The sequence below is a fragment of the Fukomys damarensis genome, unplaced genomic scaffold (assembly GCF_012274545.1).
Source record: "Fukomys damarensis isolate Sample0158 unplaced genomic scaffold, DMR_v1.0_HiC HiC_scaffold_16, whole genome shotgun sequence".
In the NCBI taxonomy this organism is placed as follows: domain Eukaryota; kingdom Metazoa; phylum Chordata; class Mammalia; order Rodentia; family Bathyergidae; genus Fukomys; species Fukomys damarensis.
In genome coordinates this window covers 15440455-15455924 of record NW_022900928.1, presented here as the reverse complement: position 1 = coordinate 15455924, position 15470 = coordinate 15440455, and the positions used below count along the sequence as shown (strand labels likewise).

The following is a 15470-nucleotide window of genomic DNA, read 5'->3' as shown; positions in this document are numbered from 1 at the left end:
AAAAAAAAAAAAAAAAAAAAAAAAAAAAAAAAAAAAGAAAGATTTTTTTTTTGGTAGGATTATGCTTTTTCATCTAATCTGACCACATCAGCCTTTTACAATTGAGGTGTTTGCCCAATATATAATTTGATCAATGACATAGTTAGGTCATCTTGCTGCTTGCTACCTATTCACTCCACATGTTCTTTGTCCTCACATTTATCCTTTTTCTTTTCTGCCTTTTACAGTAACTGAATTGTTTTTACAGTCCTATTTTTATTTATTTATTTATTTTTTTGGTATAGGGGATTGAACTCGGGCCCTTGCACTTGCGAGGCAGGTGGCAGAACCACTGAGTCAAATCCCCGACCCCTACAGTCCTATTTTTATCTCCTTTGTTACACTCTTAGTGGTTGCTTTAGAGTTTAGCATATACATTTTAGTCCATCACAGTCTTATTCATGGGTATATTACTATACCCATCCACACAGTGTTAAAGACCTTACAATCGTCTGCTTCTCCCTTCTGCTTTATTATAGGCTTTACCTGACAATACACAGTTTGGGTCTTAAACACTCAACTACATGAAAGAGGTTTAAACATCAAAAGCAATTTCTGCTTACCCATATTGTGTCACTAAGATGCCCAGTGCCCCTCTCCTTCTGCCTAAGCATTTCCCTTACACATTTCTTGAAATGCTGGCTACTAATGAAATCATACTTTATGTGTCTGGGGAAATTCATTAGCCTCACCATTTTTGAAATAAAAAGTTTGCTGGGTACTAAACCCTAGATAACAGTTTTTCAGTATTTAAAAATGCTGCGCAGCTATGTTCTGGCTTGCACTGTTTCCAACAAGAAACAACGACAAATACAACTATCCTTGCCTTTGTTCACTATGTGCAATGCTTTATTTTCCTCTGACAAATTTTCAGGTTTTCTCTTTATCGTCGGTTTTAAGAAATTTTATTATGATGTATCTTACAATTTTTAAGATTCTTGTGCTTAGGATTTGTTGAACTTGGACATGTACATTATAGTTTTCATTGAATTTAAATATTTTCAGTCATTACTTCTGCTACTAATAATATTAATATAGAAGTATATACCTAAAATGTACCAATAAACTCAAAAATATATATATTAATATAGAGGTGCATTTTCATCTCTTTGTAGCTTTAAATTCTAAAAGTTTGATTTGAATCTTTTTATACTTTCCACATCACTTCCATTTACTGTAGTTCTTCCTCTACCTTCTCGAGTGATTGGAACATAAACAAAATAATTCTTTTGATGCCTCTGCCTACTACTTCTATCATCTGTGTCATTTCTCAGTCTACTTATTGGTTTTTCTCTTTCAATGGATGTTCTTCCTTTTCATGCCAGGTAATTTCTGCATAGGTGCCTGGGATTTTAACATAGCATTACAAGACAGCTTGTTTGCCATACTTATACTTGAGCTTTTTTTTTTTCGGGATTTAGTTATTTGGAATCAGTCTGATTCTTTGTGGTCATGCTTAAGGTTTTGTTATAGAGTTAAAAGTATTTCATCTAGGGCTAATCTTGCCCCCCACTAGGTAGGATAAAACTCTCTGCACTGTATGGCCCAATGCCCCAAGAATGTAAGGTTTTCCACTCTTACTGACTGGAATATGAGTTATTCCTAAACCCATTTGATCTCATTGCGTTATTCCCTTTAATGTTTTCAAGTAATTCACTCTGCCAAGTTAATATTCTATTCCTGAAATTCAGCAACATGAATACAACAGCATTATTTTGTTACATTAATACAAAAACATCCAGAAATTACTTCATAATGGTTTTACATCCCTGTTGCATTCCAACAGGGTAGAAGGCAGGTTTCATATAGCACTGGTATAGCCAAATTTATCTAATTTCTAAATTTACCTTGCCCTTCTACAACATAACATATGCATATGTATAAGGTCTATGTGTCTGAAATGCAACGCAAATTAAACAAGTCAAGGAAGATGAGGAAGCTTCATAGAATCACCAATTTAGGAGGGATAATTTCCATTTTTAAAATATCTGATATGACATTTCCTTCCCATAGAAATGACCCTGTTTGTTCACAAATTCTGTTCTTTCTTCCTATGATGTCACCCTTCTCTGTATGCCTACACTCTCAATTTCTTTCTTACTAACCTTTCAAGACTTGAGCAATCAAAAATTTCCTTTTGCTGTTTTAGAAGAGTACTTTCTCAGAGCTCCCACCATATTTAAGGTTACCACCAACAAAACTTAGTTTTCTTTTCTCATTCTCTTACCACTTCAAAATGTCTTGAGGCTAATGAAGGCATTTTCTAAAGCTTAGAAGAATAACAGCTAACTAAACACGTTAGGTAAAGGGAGTATGGCCAATCACATAAATAAGTACATTCTTAAGTAAAAGAAAGACATAAAAAGAAAAAACAAATACTTACACTTTCAAGTCAATTTCAAATTATGTATTAATATAAATTTGATACAGGGATGGAAATGTATGTTGTTGAGGATTTTGCTGTTTTTCTCAAGAAGTATTTTGCTCTGCCCACCATACATAATAATTTAACTCAGGTTTTTTTTAAAAAGGATAACAAATGACCTATTACTCCTACATCGTAAGAAAATTTAATGAATTCATGGTGCAGAGGATGACAAAACAATTGTACTACTAAGGTTTTTTTGTGTACAATACTTCATTTTTTCTTTAAAAGTGGTAGTTGGGGACTGAACACCCAGCAGTGAGCTACATCCCTTTCCTCTCTTTTACTCTGAGACAAGCAAGGTCTGGCTAAGTTTCTAAATCACATGGATTGGGCTTGAATTTGTGATCCTCCTGCCTCAGCCTCCTAGAGTGCTGAGATTACAGGTATGTACCACGTTCACTTAACTTTATTTTTAAAGCCCAATTTCACATCACTCTGGAAGGAATCAAGGTCAGTAGAATTTGTACAAAACTGCTTTTAAGCTCATTAATGCAGCATACTTCTAACTAATAAGCAGAAATAGCACTGCTATCAGCAGACAAAAAGAGCACATGGAAAAAAACAGCTCTGTGAAGCCAGAAATCAAGAGACTAAAAGCTACACAGGTGTATTTTCTAAAGATTCCTCAAGCCAGAGAACTTTATAAAGATACCAAAAACTAGGCCTTCTCTCCTGGATATTCTGATTTGGAAGTTTGAGCTCTACTTAGAAATTGTTACAAACACTTGAGATGACCAGTGCAACAAATTCAGACACAGGCTTGGGAACTTCCAATACTCAGTTTAAAAGCACAAATAAATTCAGTACTAGCAGAAGCTCACAATAATGAGTTTATCTGGTACTATATATTTCCAAAGAGAGAACAAAATAAGAGTAATTTTACCTGAACAAATTGGGTTTAACAGGAATAAACTACAACATTTACAACACTTCCCTAAGGCTACCTACATGCCAAATTAGCCAAGTTGACAAAAGCAAAACTCGTTTATGAAAAATATCTATTATGTTGAGAATTATCATATTCATGCCACAGCTTCAACGGGTGGTTCCCAGAGTCATTCACTCAACAAATACTGAGTGCTTATCTTGGTTCTATGTGCTAAAGCTAAATTATGAACAAAACCGAGATGGTACCTATACTCAGTGTCTTAACAAATCTGTCTGATGCATACAAGGCATAAACAGGTATGGCTGGGAAAGCATCATTTGAAAGGAAAGGGTCTTTTTTCCTAAGGAGTACTAAAGACATTCTAAAGCTTGACAATTACTGATATTAGAGCTGGCTAAACAACTGGAGTTAGGAAAAATTCAAATACAGTACTATAACTTACACTAACATCATTATCTAAAGAAAGGTAATTTCCTACGAACGGCAAATAAACTAGGTATTTGGGTGTAACTTTAAGATTACTCAACTAAATCAGAGTTTTGGGATGTTACCCAAAAAATTACATGGGAATGGAACTCACGGAGTGTTCTAAAATTTGGTGTAAAACTGTGTAAAAATTTAATCTCCCCAAATCTTTACTTTTTATCTTATGTGACTTCTGAAAGAGCCTATGTGCGAGACTCAGCAGAAAACATCAAAGTGACTGTGTGGCAGTTTTTTGGAGCAAGGGACTTTGTATCGTTCCATTAAATCTATGGCTTCCTTACATGGCTTCTAACAGCAAAACCCCTCTTACCTGCCTTTGATGATCCAGGTCTGCTTTATTACCAATTAAAATCATTGGAAACTCATCGCGATCCTTTACTCTCAGAATCTGTCTTTGAAACTTATAGATTTCTTCAAAACTTTAAAAAGAAAAAAAAAAGTAATCAATTTGGCAAAAATCAGAATTCAGCAAGTTCTATGATCCATTCAGTACTTCCTTATTTTTCCTTTTTCTATAGAAACAAGAATTTCCAAATTCAACAAACTGTGATCTAGATAGGACTGGTGGGGTGTATTTAATACTGGTACAAACCTGCCTCTATCAGTGACTGAAAAGACCAACAAGAAGCCTTCACCGGTCCTCATATACTGTTCTCTCATGGCTCCAAACTCTTCTTGTCCGGCTGTATCCAAAACTAAATAAAAACAACAACAAAGGGAACTGTATTTTGTTTTCATTTTATAAACTGCTTCTCCATATGGGCAGGCCCCCTTCCTGGGGGTCCTCTAGAGAGAGCCTCACACTTAGCATAATAAGGAAATGGCATTCCTCCCTTCTGCCTTATTCCCAGTACCAGAGACAAGCATATTCTAATGGCACACAGTTTCAGAGTTTATCTTCATCAGTACAGGCTGATTTTGTGGTTAGAATATATCAGCATATCAATGAGGTTAAACATATCAAACACATTTAAGCAGATGGAATCAGAAAACCTCAGAAATCACTTTGATGTTTATCTCTACCAAGCAAAAAAAATGGGAAAAAGTTCAAAAACAAAATTTTAGTTGCACCTCCATCCCATACCATATTTTTAGCACAAGTACTAAAGTATTTTAGGATCTCTGTGAATAAAAGAATTATACAAGTTAAAAGAACGAGCTATTCTGTGGAGAGGTGGGATGCTTAATCAAACTCGTACTTGCTGAGTAAAGCCTGTGTGCTTTTTTATAAATTATAAGTTAAAAACACTGCACTTCTTCTATAGGTCCCCCACTGTAACTTTTGCCAAAGGGCAGAAAGAGCTGAGACCTGATGTTTTTCCCAACAGTCCCAACAAATACATTCCAACAAGTTACAATGACAAGACCAGTTTCCCCAAAACAAGATCAATCCAACTGCTGTTTTTTTATTTACTGAGGCATATTTAAATAGACCAACATGTAGATTCTTCATAAAGCTGCTAATAAGGAAACTGATAAAAGAGGTGGGCTTATTTATATTCAAGATCATCTAGTATTTCAATTATACTGCTTAACCTAGCAAACATCAGAGAGAACTTTGAAAAAATAGGACATGTGAACTATCAAATAAACACAGGTACTTACTATCTAGCCGGGCTGCTCTGTCATCTATCACACATTGCTTTGTATAGGAATCTTCAATGGTTGGATCGTAATCTGTTACAAAATAGGACTGTAAAAAAGAAAAAAAGAAAAGGCCTTATTTTCAAACTTGTTTGCTTGCTTATCTACGTACCGTGTTAACTTTATCAAATTCCACTTATCCAGAACGAAGTCAAATGGTTCCGTTACATTAGCATTTGCCCTACATCAATTCTCTAATAAATGAAGTCTCTTCAGAGCACCTTCCAAAGTAAAGGTATGAAATATATCTGAGTCCTCACATCTAAAATATGCAAAAAGGCTGCAAAGTAGATGACCCATAATTTTTTCATAATTATCTAATGCTAACAATCTAGAGCTCAAGTTCTTGAAAAACTAGAAACAACATAATAGATTATAATTCAGGCTTATCTGAATTTAAAATAGCCATCAACTAGGTGAAGAAATGAAGATCACAAGGCACAAGAAGGCTGAGCACTGTCCCCCACCTTCTTTTCTCACACTGTCTCACTGCCCTCCCTTCTCAGCTGCCACATCGCTGGAGGAGTCTTTCACCTGGAGGAACCTCAAGCATTCGACAATGTCACTGGTTTTATCTTAAATTGTATTTTTCTTCATTGATCAATCCTCCCAACTATGATCCTGTAAATCACCACATTTCAGAATGGGCAGTTTTTCACAAATGTCTTTAAAAAGGTTTAAAAGGTAAAGTAATCACATGAGTGGAAGTACTTCCACTTAGGGTAGACCACTGGCAGGACACCGACACAGCCCTCTTTCTTTCCTGAGTTGTCCTCTGCTCTGGCGGAGACTGACTTCCTCGCAAACCACCTGCCCACCCACTCATGAACAAAATCCGAGGGAAGGACCTGGAGAAGACTCTATGCTGGGCACCAGAGCAGTGCAAGACACGCACGCTGGCAGCAGGTCCCCTCGCTCCAGGACACCGCTACACCCCTCAGCTTGGTGACTTCTGTTCAGAAAGCCACTCCGAAGTTGTGCCGGGAACAGGACAGTAGAGGGGACTCCCCCCTGCTTTGGGGAGGGGGCGAAGGAGGACATTCATCTGCCTGCTACCGTTCCTTTATGTACATATTTTACACAATTTCTGCATTTTATTTATAGTCTAGGAATGACCTTAATCACAGAATTCATTAACCATAATCCTATTTCCTTCTCTTTTTTGATACTGGGGATCAAACTCGGGCCCTTGCACTTGGCAAGGCAGGCTGCGAAACCACTGAGCTAAATCACTGGCCCCCTATTTGCTCCTGGATAGTTTCACTGAAATGCATGACTTTTTAAACAACGGCTAAATCAACAGCAGTAGCTTTGAGTAGTGAGCCATCACCCTATCGGTTTAAAATGAATGAGTATCAGAACATTCCTTAACTTACTTATGGCAATCTCATCTCTGTAAATACAAATGGCAACGATAGTCTTTATACTTTTTTTTAATGAACAAAAGCATAATCTTTCCTTAAGCAAAAGGGATAAAGCAGCTACTATACTTTTAAGGTTAGTCTGAAGCTACCTGGTGGCACACGCCTATAATCCCAGCACTTGAGAGGCTGAGTCAGAAGGATTGCCTTGAGTTCTAGGGCAGCCTGGGCTGTGTAGTCATTCCAAGGCAATCCTGAAATACAATGACTGAAACCCCAATTCAAAAAAGAAAAACATAGTAGCTTAAGATGTGCTTCTACACAGTACACTGATACTTCTTGCCATAAGTTCATCCTGTAAAAAACATGAATTTCACTGGCTACCTTTATTTTACGCCTAAAAGTGGTAATTTTTTCACTCTGGCTGAAAATATCAAATGAATGGAAAAATATTAAATATATGTATACAAATATCCAAGCCATGCATAACAGCTAAAATTCCTTAAATAGGATGAGGCTTTGAGACGCAAGACTAAGACATTAACGTGCACTGTTGGTTCATGCAACTCGAAAGTCCATAATAATAAATTGTTTTTCCTTTTAGTGCTGTGGAAGCTTCACATTTCCTTTAAATGTCGGGTCCGATATCGTAAGAATTTTACCACATGGCTAACTCATGAATTTACTACATTCCTATTAATTTTTAAGACAAACTGTATCTGAGTACTTAGGGCCACATCTCACGTCTGCTCTATCCAGTTTTCATAATTCATCTAGAAAGCCATCATCTTCTTGCTGCACATCAATCTTAGAGGGCCATCCTCACTGAAAGTTTCTTTTCTAAGTGACATCACTCTAGGGCCTGTCAAAGAACCAAATCCTATCCAGATTCAGGGTGTAGCTCAGTGGTAGATAGCTCCCTCAGCAAAACTAAGGCTTGTGTTCAAGCCCAACAACCACAAAATAGGGGGAGGGGAAAGTTCCCCTCCCTTAATTTTTCCAGTAAGCAACAGATCAAAATATGCCTAAAATGAGCAATCGCTGTGTACAGGTAAGAAAGACAACCATCTCCTCCCACCACAAAAACACATTTCTGTTGCTTATATTTAGGTACAGATATCTGAACAGCAGACCCAGTCCCTGGTGACAGACAGTCTGGGGCTTAATCCTATCTCTGCCTCCTCCTAGCTGTGGGATCTGAGATCTGAGGCAAATCTCTCCCCCTCTCTGGCTTTTGGTTTGTGTAAAACAAGAATGGTGACAAAACTCTGTGAAGCAGATGAAATGAGGTAGATGCACTGGCGATGATGTTAATGTTAACCATACCAACAACTGTCTTTCTTTTCCCATGCAGTTAGATGTCTGAACTAATGTTTTTATTCAAGCATAAAGACTTGCTAATCCCAGAAGCAGCTACAGTAATTCCAGTGCTAGTTATACCACAGGTCAACCATATAACCCCTAGAACTTGGTATCTCAATGTTGTAAATCAAGATAAAAGCTCCCCATCTGGCACTCTGGAGATGTTTTCTGGATTTGAGCATTAATTGCACAGGTATATACATAAATGAAAATCCATTGAGCTGTACAATTAAAAGCTGAACACTTTTAAACACACACATACACACATGGTATTTCACTGAGCTAAACGAGAGGCTAAGGCAAGAGCAGGGAAGGAGGGTGGACTAACGGGCTCAGAACACACTGAAGGGAAGGAAAGGAGGGGGTGGGGGCTGGGGCAAGCACCCTGCTTTTCTGACATCACGTGAAGAAGGATCAGAACAAACAGATTCCTCCCCGGTTGTTAGAATGGCAAAGGGACTTCTATCTCTTTAGGTCAGTATTGGAGAAGCTATCCCATCCAGGCAGAGAGAGCTATTTCCCTTGATAAAATCTGGTCTGTGTAAAGTCAGAAGCCCTTAATGGCGCAAGAGTATTTTTCTGCGATAAGCAGGAATGTTGTTATATGCCCTAGATTGCACAAGCAGCACTCTAGGTGGCCTCCTAAGAGAACTGCCAACTCACTATCTTCCTATTTAAACATGCTGTGTTAAAGAGGAAAAGAAGGGTGAAGAGGAAAGAGAAGGAGCTGTCCTTCTTCAATCAATGGGCCAGGGCAACAGCTCACTTTCTCCAGACACGGAGCAGCGGGTGAAACTGTAGTTCTCAAGCACTGCCACGGGGCGGTGTCTGGTCTGCTCCCTGAATTGGGGGCTTACTGGAGGTTCTGGGAAGTTTCGAGAATCCAGCCAGTGGGTTGATCTACTAAGTGCCCCTGAACAGAAAAGGCCTGAAAGGCTAAGTCTGAGGCACCACTGGGGAACTAAAACGGGTATTTCAGAGCACAGCACCCTTCTCAGGCAAGTCTCAGGCATCCTCTAAAGGCACAGGCTGTAAGAGAAGGAAACACATAAAACAAGTTGAGAAAACTGATTACTATTCATTTTGGACAGTGTGTATATGGGTGAATATTATTCTGTTGAACTTCTATACATATTTGACAATTTCATACTAAAATTAATATTTTGAAAATCTTTTAGGTCCTAAGAACTACAGTGCCAAATCAAGAAAAGAAGGTAAAATATTCTTTGTTAACTCCAGACCAAATAAATGCCCTAGAAGCCCGTGCTATTTTCATTCTTAGAATATTTCCTGGGCTCTTTCTGTCTCTTTTCTATTACTATCACCTTCCCTCCCTGACACATGTACCTTATATTTTGTTTTATATTTCTATTGTCCATTCCTCCTTCCATGCAGCTAGAATGTAAGCTCCATGAGGGCAGGGTCTCCCTTCCTCAGAGGTAAAGTGACCTGCCTAAGCTGCCGCCACACCCAGTCCTGGCAAATTCAGAAGTCTGCAGGCTCCTCCAGCTCTCCAAATGCGCGGCTCTAGAGTCTGCAAGACACACTCTTCCTCCGGCTTTCACTGCTCCCACAGAAAGTGGGACTCAAATCACCGGACTAGGTGCTGACCACACGGCTGGTCGTTTATGATACTACATTTTATATCTTGACAAACATTTTCTCACTTAGTTCTAATAATGATCCTTCCAATCCTGCCTTTTACAGACTTCTGAAAATTGAGGCACGGAATTATGTTACCTCTACAAGGTCACTCAATAAGCAGAACTGCAACTTAAATTTAGATCTAATCCTAAACACATTCTAAGAATTGTTGCTATTTAATAGAACTTGTGAAATTTCCAATTTTTCATTCCCTTACAGGCCTATGAAATGAAATGCAATAAATGGAGAGAAGGAGGAGAGGAGGGAATGAACAACCCAAGACTGCAGTCTTGTCATCTTCAACTCCTGGCTCAGCTCAGCCCTCTCCCGACACCAGACACTGGCTTGTGAAGCTTTCTAGCTGGAAAATGCTGTTTCTCTGCTCCCCTCGACAATAAGTCAGCATTTCCCTATCACTTCTATCCAAAAGATATGTCTTGTTTTTTAAAGCCATAAAATAACCCAAAACATGAGATTTCAGTAAGGGCTTGCTTTCTATGAATAAGAGCATTTATAAAGTTGTTACTGTAGGCAGCATGAGAAGAACATGTCAGAGAGACCTGAAATTCCAATCCTGATGCCATCCCACTTGCTAGACTAGCTGTTTCAGAGTTGCTGGGCAAAATAAAACATCTCCAAATCCCCATTCTCAACAGGAAAAAAAAATGTGAGAAGCCAGAGGGCGTATTCCAATGGTTACTTTAAGTGTGGCAGGGAAGGAAGATAACAGAAAAGGAAACCTCTCAGAGAGTGGATACAAAGAACTCTTCCCACAAGCAAGGGTGGGAGAAGAGAGCCCACAAAGCTGCCCCTAGGAATGCAGGGGCTGCCCATCACTGGTGACTGCTGTGCACTTTCCGTCCTCTTCCAGGGTAGGAGCACAAGCTGAGGTTACCCATCCCTACCCCACCTGCAGCTCCATCTCCAGGCTGTGGGGCCACCCAGGATGGCAGCTGCAAAGAGGCTGAGGTGCAGGTCGGACAGCCCGAGACCTGAGCTCTAAACTTGGACTGGCTGTGGGAACTACAGCAGCTCCTTAAACCCATCTGAACCCCATCCCATCCTTTATTGCGACGGAAATAACGGCAATTCCACAGGATTATTGTTTAAAGTCAAAATACCAATGTGGAAGCATAGTGTATGACACACAGTGCACCTTAATACATTATAGCCAATAAAATCACATCTTGCTTTTTCTCAACACTCCAACCAGAAAATAATCTCAGCATGTTTTCATTTCAACTTTGAGTATTGTCTTGTCTTGGACTGGGGTGTAGCTCAATGGTAAAGCACTTTTCTAAATTTATTTGTTTTTTCTTTCTGGTACCAGGATCAAACTCAGGACACTGGCTTGAGAGGCAGGAGCGGGGTACCACTGAGCTAAATCCCTGGCCCAGTGAAGCACTTTTTAGCATGCACAAGGATCTGAGTACAATCCCCAGCACCACAAAGAGAAAAGAAATTCTCTCCTTTAAAGTGATGAAACTCAATCAGGATTTTTGCAACTTCAAAAATTCTCTTACTGTTGAAAGATGTGATTTGGAAAATATGAATACTAAGCCTAATATATATATATCATGTAACTGATACTTACAATATCCTCCTAGAACTGCTATTCTTTTCATTTCTGTGTACATATGAATATACACATAATAAATATACAAATAACAGATTGTACTCAATAAGGTATAATCTTAAATTTTTCTTTCCACACCCTTCTGTGAGGAAGTTTTTCCTTGTTCCTGAATGAAATCTTTGAAAGTCTCTTATTTTTCCCAATCATTCTCTGATTATAAATTTCCCTCAAATTACTTTAAGTCCTAGGAGCATTGTAATTTCAATCATCAAGAGGTCTAAGCTCATCTAAATTAAAGCTTCTCCCCTTCCTAGACTGCACTGCGAAGTCTGCACTGGCCTTGGGGTGGGTGCCATCTCCCTCCCGCTCTCCTCCTCTTCTGCGTTTCTTGTGCCCTCCAGAGGCTATCTCTAGCTCCGCAGGGTGGGAGTTGAAGGAGTAGGGAAAGATAAGGGACAGGCAAAAGGTCAAATCAGTGAGGTGAGATGCTCAGGCTCTCATGAGAACCTGTGGGTTTTCCTGGGCGAGTCCCTACAGTGGGGCCTTTGACATAAAATTCTCAGGCCATTGATGACTCCCACTCAATCTCTGGGGTTTTTATGGGTCCCTCTCTCTGGCTCAGATCACCTTTCAGGGGACCATGACAGCATCCCTTTCTAGATATTTTAAACTGATTCAACCCAGAAGCTCACTATCTTCCCAAGTGCAGACTCCTGACCTACAGTCTCTTCCCTTCCTTACACTCTGCTGGCTCAGTGCCGGTGACGACAGAAATGCATGCTAACCCTTACGTCCCCAAACACAGAAGATATACGCCAGGTTTCCACAATGATTCTGTTGGAGTCCCAAGGCTGCCACTGCCAATCACGTGGCCTACATGAAGGGGGCATAAATAGCTAAATCTTGGAAACAGCCTATTTGCCCATCCGTTGGAAACTGGATAAAGAAATTTTGGTTTTTCTATAAAATGGAATATTACTCAGCCATAAAGAACGAGAAAATAGATTCATTCATAGGAAAATGGATACATATTGAAGATATACTCCTAAATGAAATAAATAAGTCACACATGTGTAAATACCGAATAGTTTCCCTGGTGTAAATAATCTGCAACAATGTATAAGATTCTAATAAGATTACTGACATTTTGAAATGGGAAGAAAGGAGCTAAAGGTGTAGGGAAGGTGGGATGGGTAGGGGAAGGGTAAAAAGGGAAAAGAAAAAAATGTGAGAGAATGAAAAGATGAAAATAAAGTGTTTGTAGATGGGGAGGGGAGGAGGGGGTGAAGGGAGGGCAGAGGTAAGGGGAAAAAATGAGAATCAAGACTTGTCATGTAGAGGTACAAGATCCCAACAATGAATGTGACTGTACTGTATCCCTAAAATGTACCAATAAACTCAAAGCTGGAAAAAAAAAAAGTGTCCCTTGTTGCTCCTGTATTATGTGTAGGGGCAGGAAAGGACCCAGAAACAGATCATGTACTAACACGTCGTCAAAAACATCTTTGTCAGAAGCCTTAACTCTGAACACTATTCCCTAGGGGTAGGGGCAGGCTGAGTGTACAAAACAAGCTCCGAGCTGGCCTCTGTACTAGTCCTTGGACTCTGAGGCAAAGGAGGCACCTTCGGTTTTAGTCTCTGTTTCAGTTCTCTTGAAGTCCCACAGAGTTCCAGTTAAAGTTTTGTCATGTATGCCCCAGGACATTCAGAACTAGATTTGACATACACAAGCCGTAACTTGTACTTTTAAAAACATTCTTGCAGTTAAGAAATGTGCTACCCTGCATATAGTTAAAATCTCAAAATACTGCCTACTGGGAAACCCAGTAACCAATCATCATAATGAGGAGTTAGGGCTTAGTCTCCCTAAACACGTAGGGACCTGGGTCTAAGACAAGGGCAGTGCGAATTCCTCCGGTAACAGAGAAGACTGCAACGACTTCAGGCAGCTGTGGGCCAGAGCTGGGCTCCGAGTGTCACTTTTTAACAGCAGCTGTCAAGTCACAGAGAAGCTTTGTTCTCTACAACACACTCTAATTTTTATGTCAAATGTTTGCAATACGCTTTATATCCTTACTCAAGTACGTATTTTTGCTGATTAAAATTAGTATTTAATGTAATCTAACACATACAATTACAGATATCTCCATAATAAAAGACACTAAGTCTGGTAATTTTTTGTTGTTTTTAAAGTCTCAGCCAATGCTACTCATTCTCTTAGACTGCCTAAAGCAGACAGTGCCCTCACTGGACTCCCACACAACTTCAGCTGTCTCACACACACACACACACACACACACACATTGTGGTTCCACGCCACAGGACCTGGGATGCACCAGCAAAAACACAGGCGAAGTCAACTTACAAACTCACAACTTCCTATTGCAAAAGTTTATTTCTAAGTCAGATATTTGGTACTCACTTCCTCAGGGAAAAATATTTGTAAACTGTGGCTGTGTCCACAGACCTGACCACAAAAGCTACCACTGAACTGTCTTAAGCCCTATCAGCTCTGAGTTCTCGCCTCATGGAAGTCATAGGGCCCAAAAAGAAACAGAAGGAAAATTTCTCTCCTTTTCCAGAGTACGGAGCCAGTCAGAAGCAAGGCTTGTAAGGAGGAAAAGCTGGTCTTTCGCATGCCCCTCGGAGACTCCAGCCTCTTCAACCTGTCCAAAGTCCAGGCAACCACTCAGCCCTAACGTTAGCCTCATTCAAGGTACAAAAACACCTATCACCTACTTGTTTTCCCACTGTTCTTTCCACTCCCAAATTAAACCAATTCCCTCAGAAAAATTCAATTTTATCCAGTGGCATAAGGTGAACTCACCCCAACCTATCAACCAACACTTAGTCTTTTAAAAAATAAAATTCTGGCACTGGTGCAGCTAAATAGCAAGCTGCTTATTTAGCATGAATGAGGTACTGGGTTCCATTATCAGCAATGCGTGCACATGCACGCACACACACACACACACACACACACACACACACACACACACACACACACACACACACACACACACACACACACACACACACACACACACGCACACAAATACAGACACACAGATACAGACACACAGAAAGCTGATGGGGGTGGAGCTGCAATATTCTAAACCCAAATGAATCTCTAATATTTAGGCACAGGTCAAAAGAAAACCTCTGAACTCTAAAGGAAAATTACTCAGGGGTAAACAAACATTTTGTGATATCAGACCCCTCAAGAGTTTTGCTTACTCTTCACCACTTATCCTTCCAAACTCACAGGCTTCATTCAAAAGGAAAGAAGACAGAAAATTTTCCTTTTTCTCCCCCATCCTCTACATCCCTACAACTTACAAAACTCATCTATCGGATGTACAAGATCCCATGAAACATTTTACTTAATACCAGTGAAGTCTGAATACCCACCAAGAGATGAGGACTTGCTACGGCTACAGCCACTCTTAATGTACACAAACCGTTTTCAAGGTAGACAAATTCATCAGGGACAGCCTGCATAACTACATATTCATCCACTACTCACACACACACACCACTATGTGTACTAAGACAAGCGTGACTCGGGTGTTGCCCACATAACTAGAGTCATCCTTTAGGGCTGGCATAATACAGGGACCACTGAGCAGCAATAAGCCAGAGGCCTATTTCATGCAGCATGAGCAAAGGTGATGTCCTCTGAAGTATTAAGTATTTGTTGCTCTTAAGTCTACATTCGCCCCAATTCTTTTTCCAACAGAAAATATATAAAATCTAAATGAAGTTTTATGGATAATTAACAGTCTTTCAAAAGTACAGTGATGAAAAACAGAACAGTGATGTCTGGCACAAACAGAAATGAGTGATGAACAAAAGAAAGGTTGCATGGTCACAGACACCAAGACCTGAGTAAATCCCATTGCATTCTCAGAGCAAGGCATCTGTCTTGTGTCTTTCAGTTCTCACCTCGCGGGAACCCTGCACTCACACCACCCTTCCTGTACCTGTGACTACTACCTTAGTTAAGTCAGCCTTCCTTACCTTCATCGCATATGCTGATCT

At 39.7% G+C, this 15470-nt stretch overlaps 1 protein-coding gene across 1 annotated transcript in view; it reads right to left on the bottom strand.

Annotated features, from left to right (window-relative positions):
- Rras2 (RAS related 2) overlaps positions 1 to 15470 on the bottom strand; it is a 75635-nt gene that overhangs the window by 5748 nt on the left and 54417 nt on the right. Inside the window, exons 4-6 of the mRNA XM_033763916.1 lie at positions 5448 to 5535; positions 4435 to 4537; positions 4153 to 4261 (exon numbers count right to left, since the gene is read on the bottom strand). Of these exons, the coding sequence (XP_033619807.1) occupies positions 4153 to 4261; positions 4435 to 4537; positions 5448 to 5535 (300 nt within the window). The remainder of the gene's footprint in view (positions 1 to 4152; positions 4262 to 4434; positions 4538 to 5447; positions 5536 to 15470) is intronic.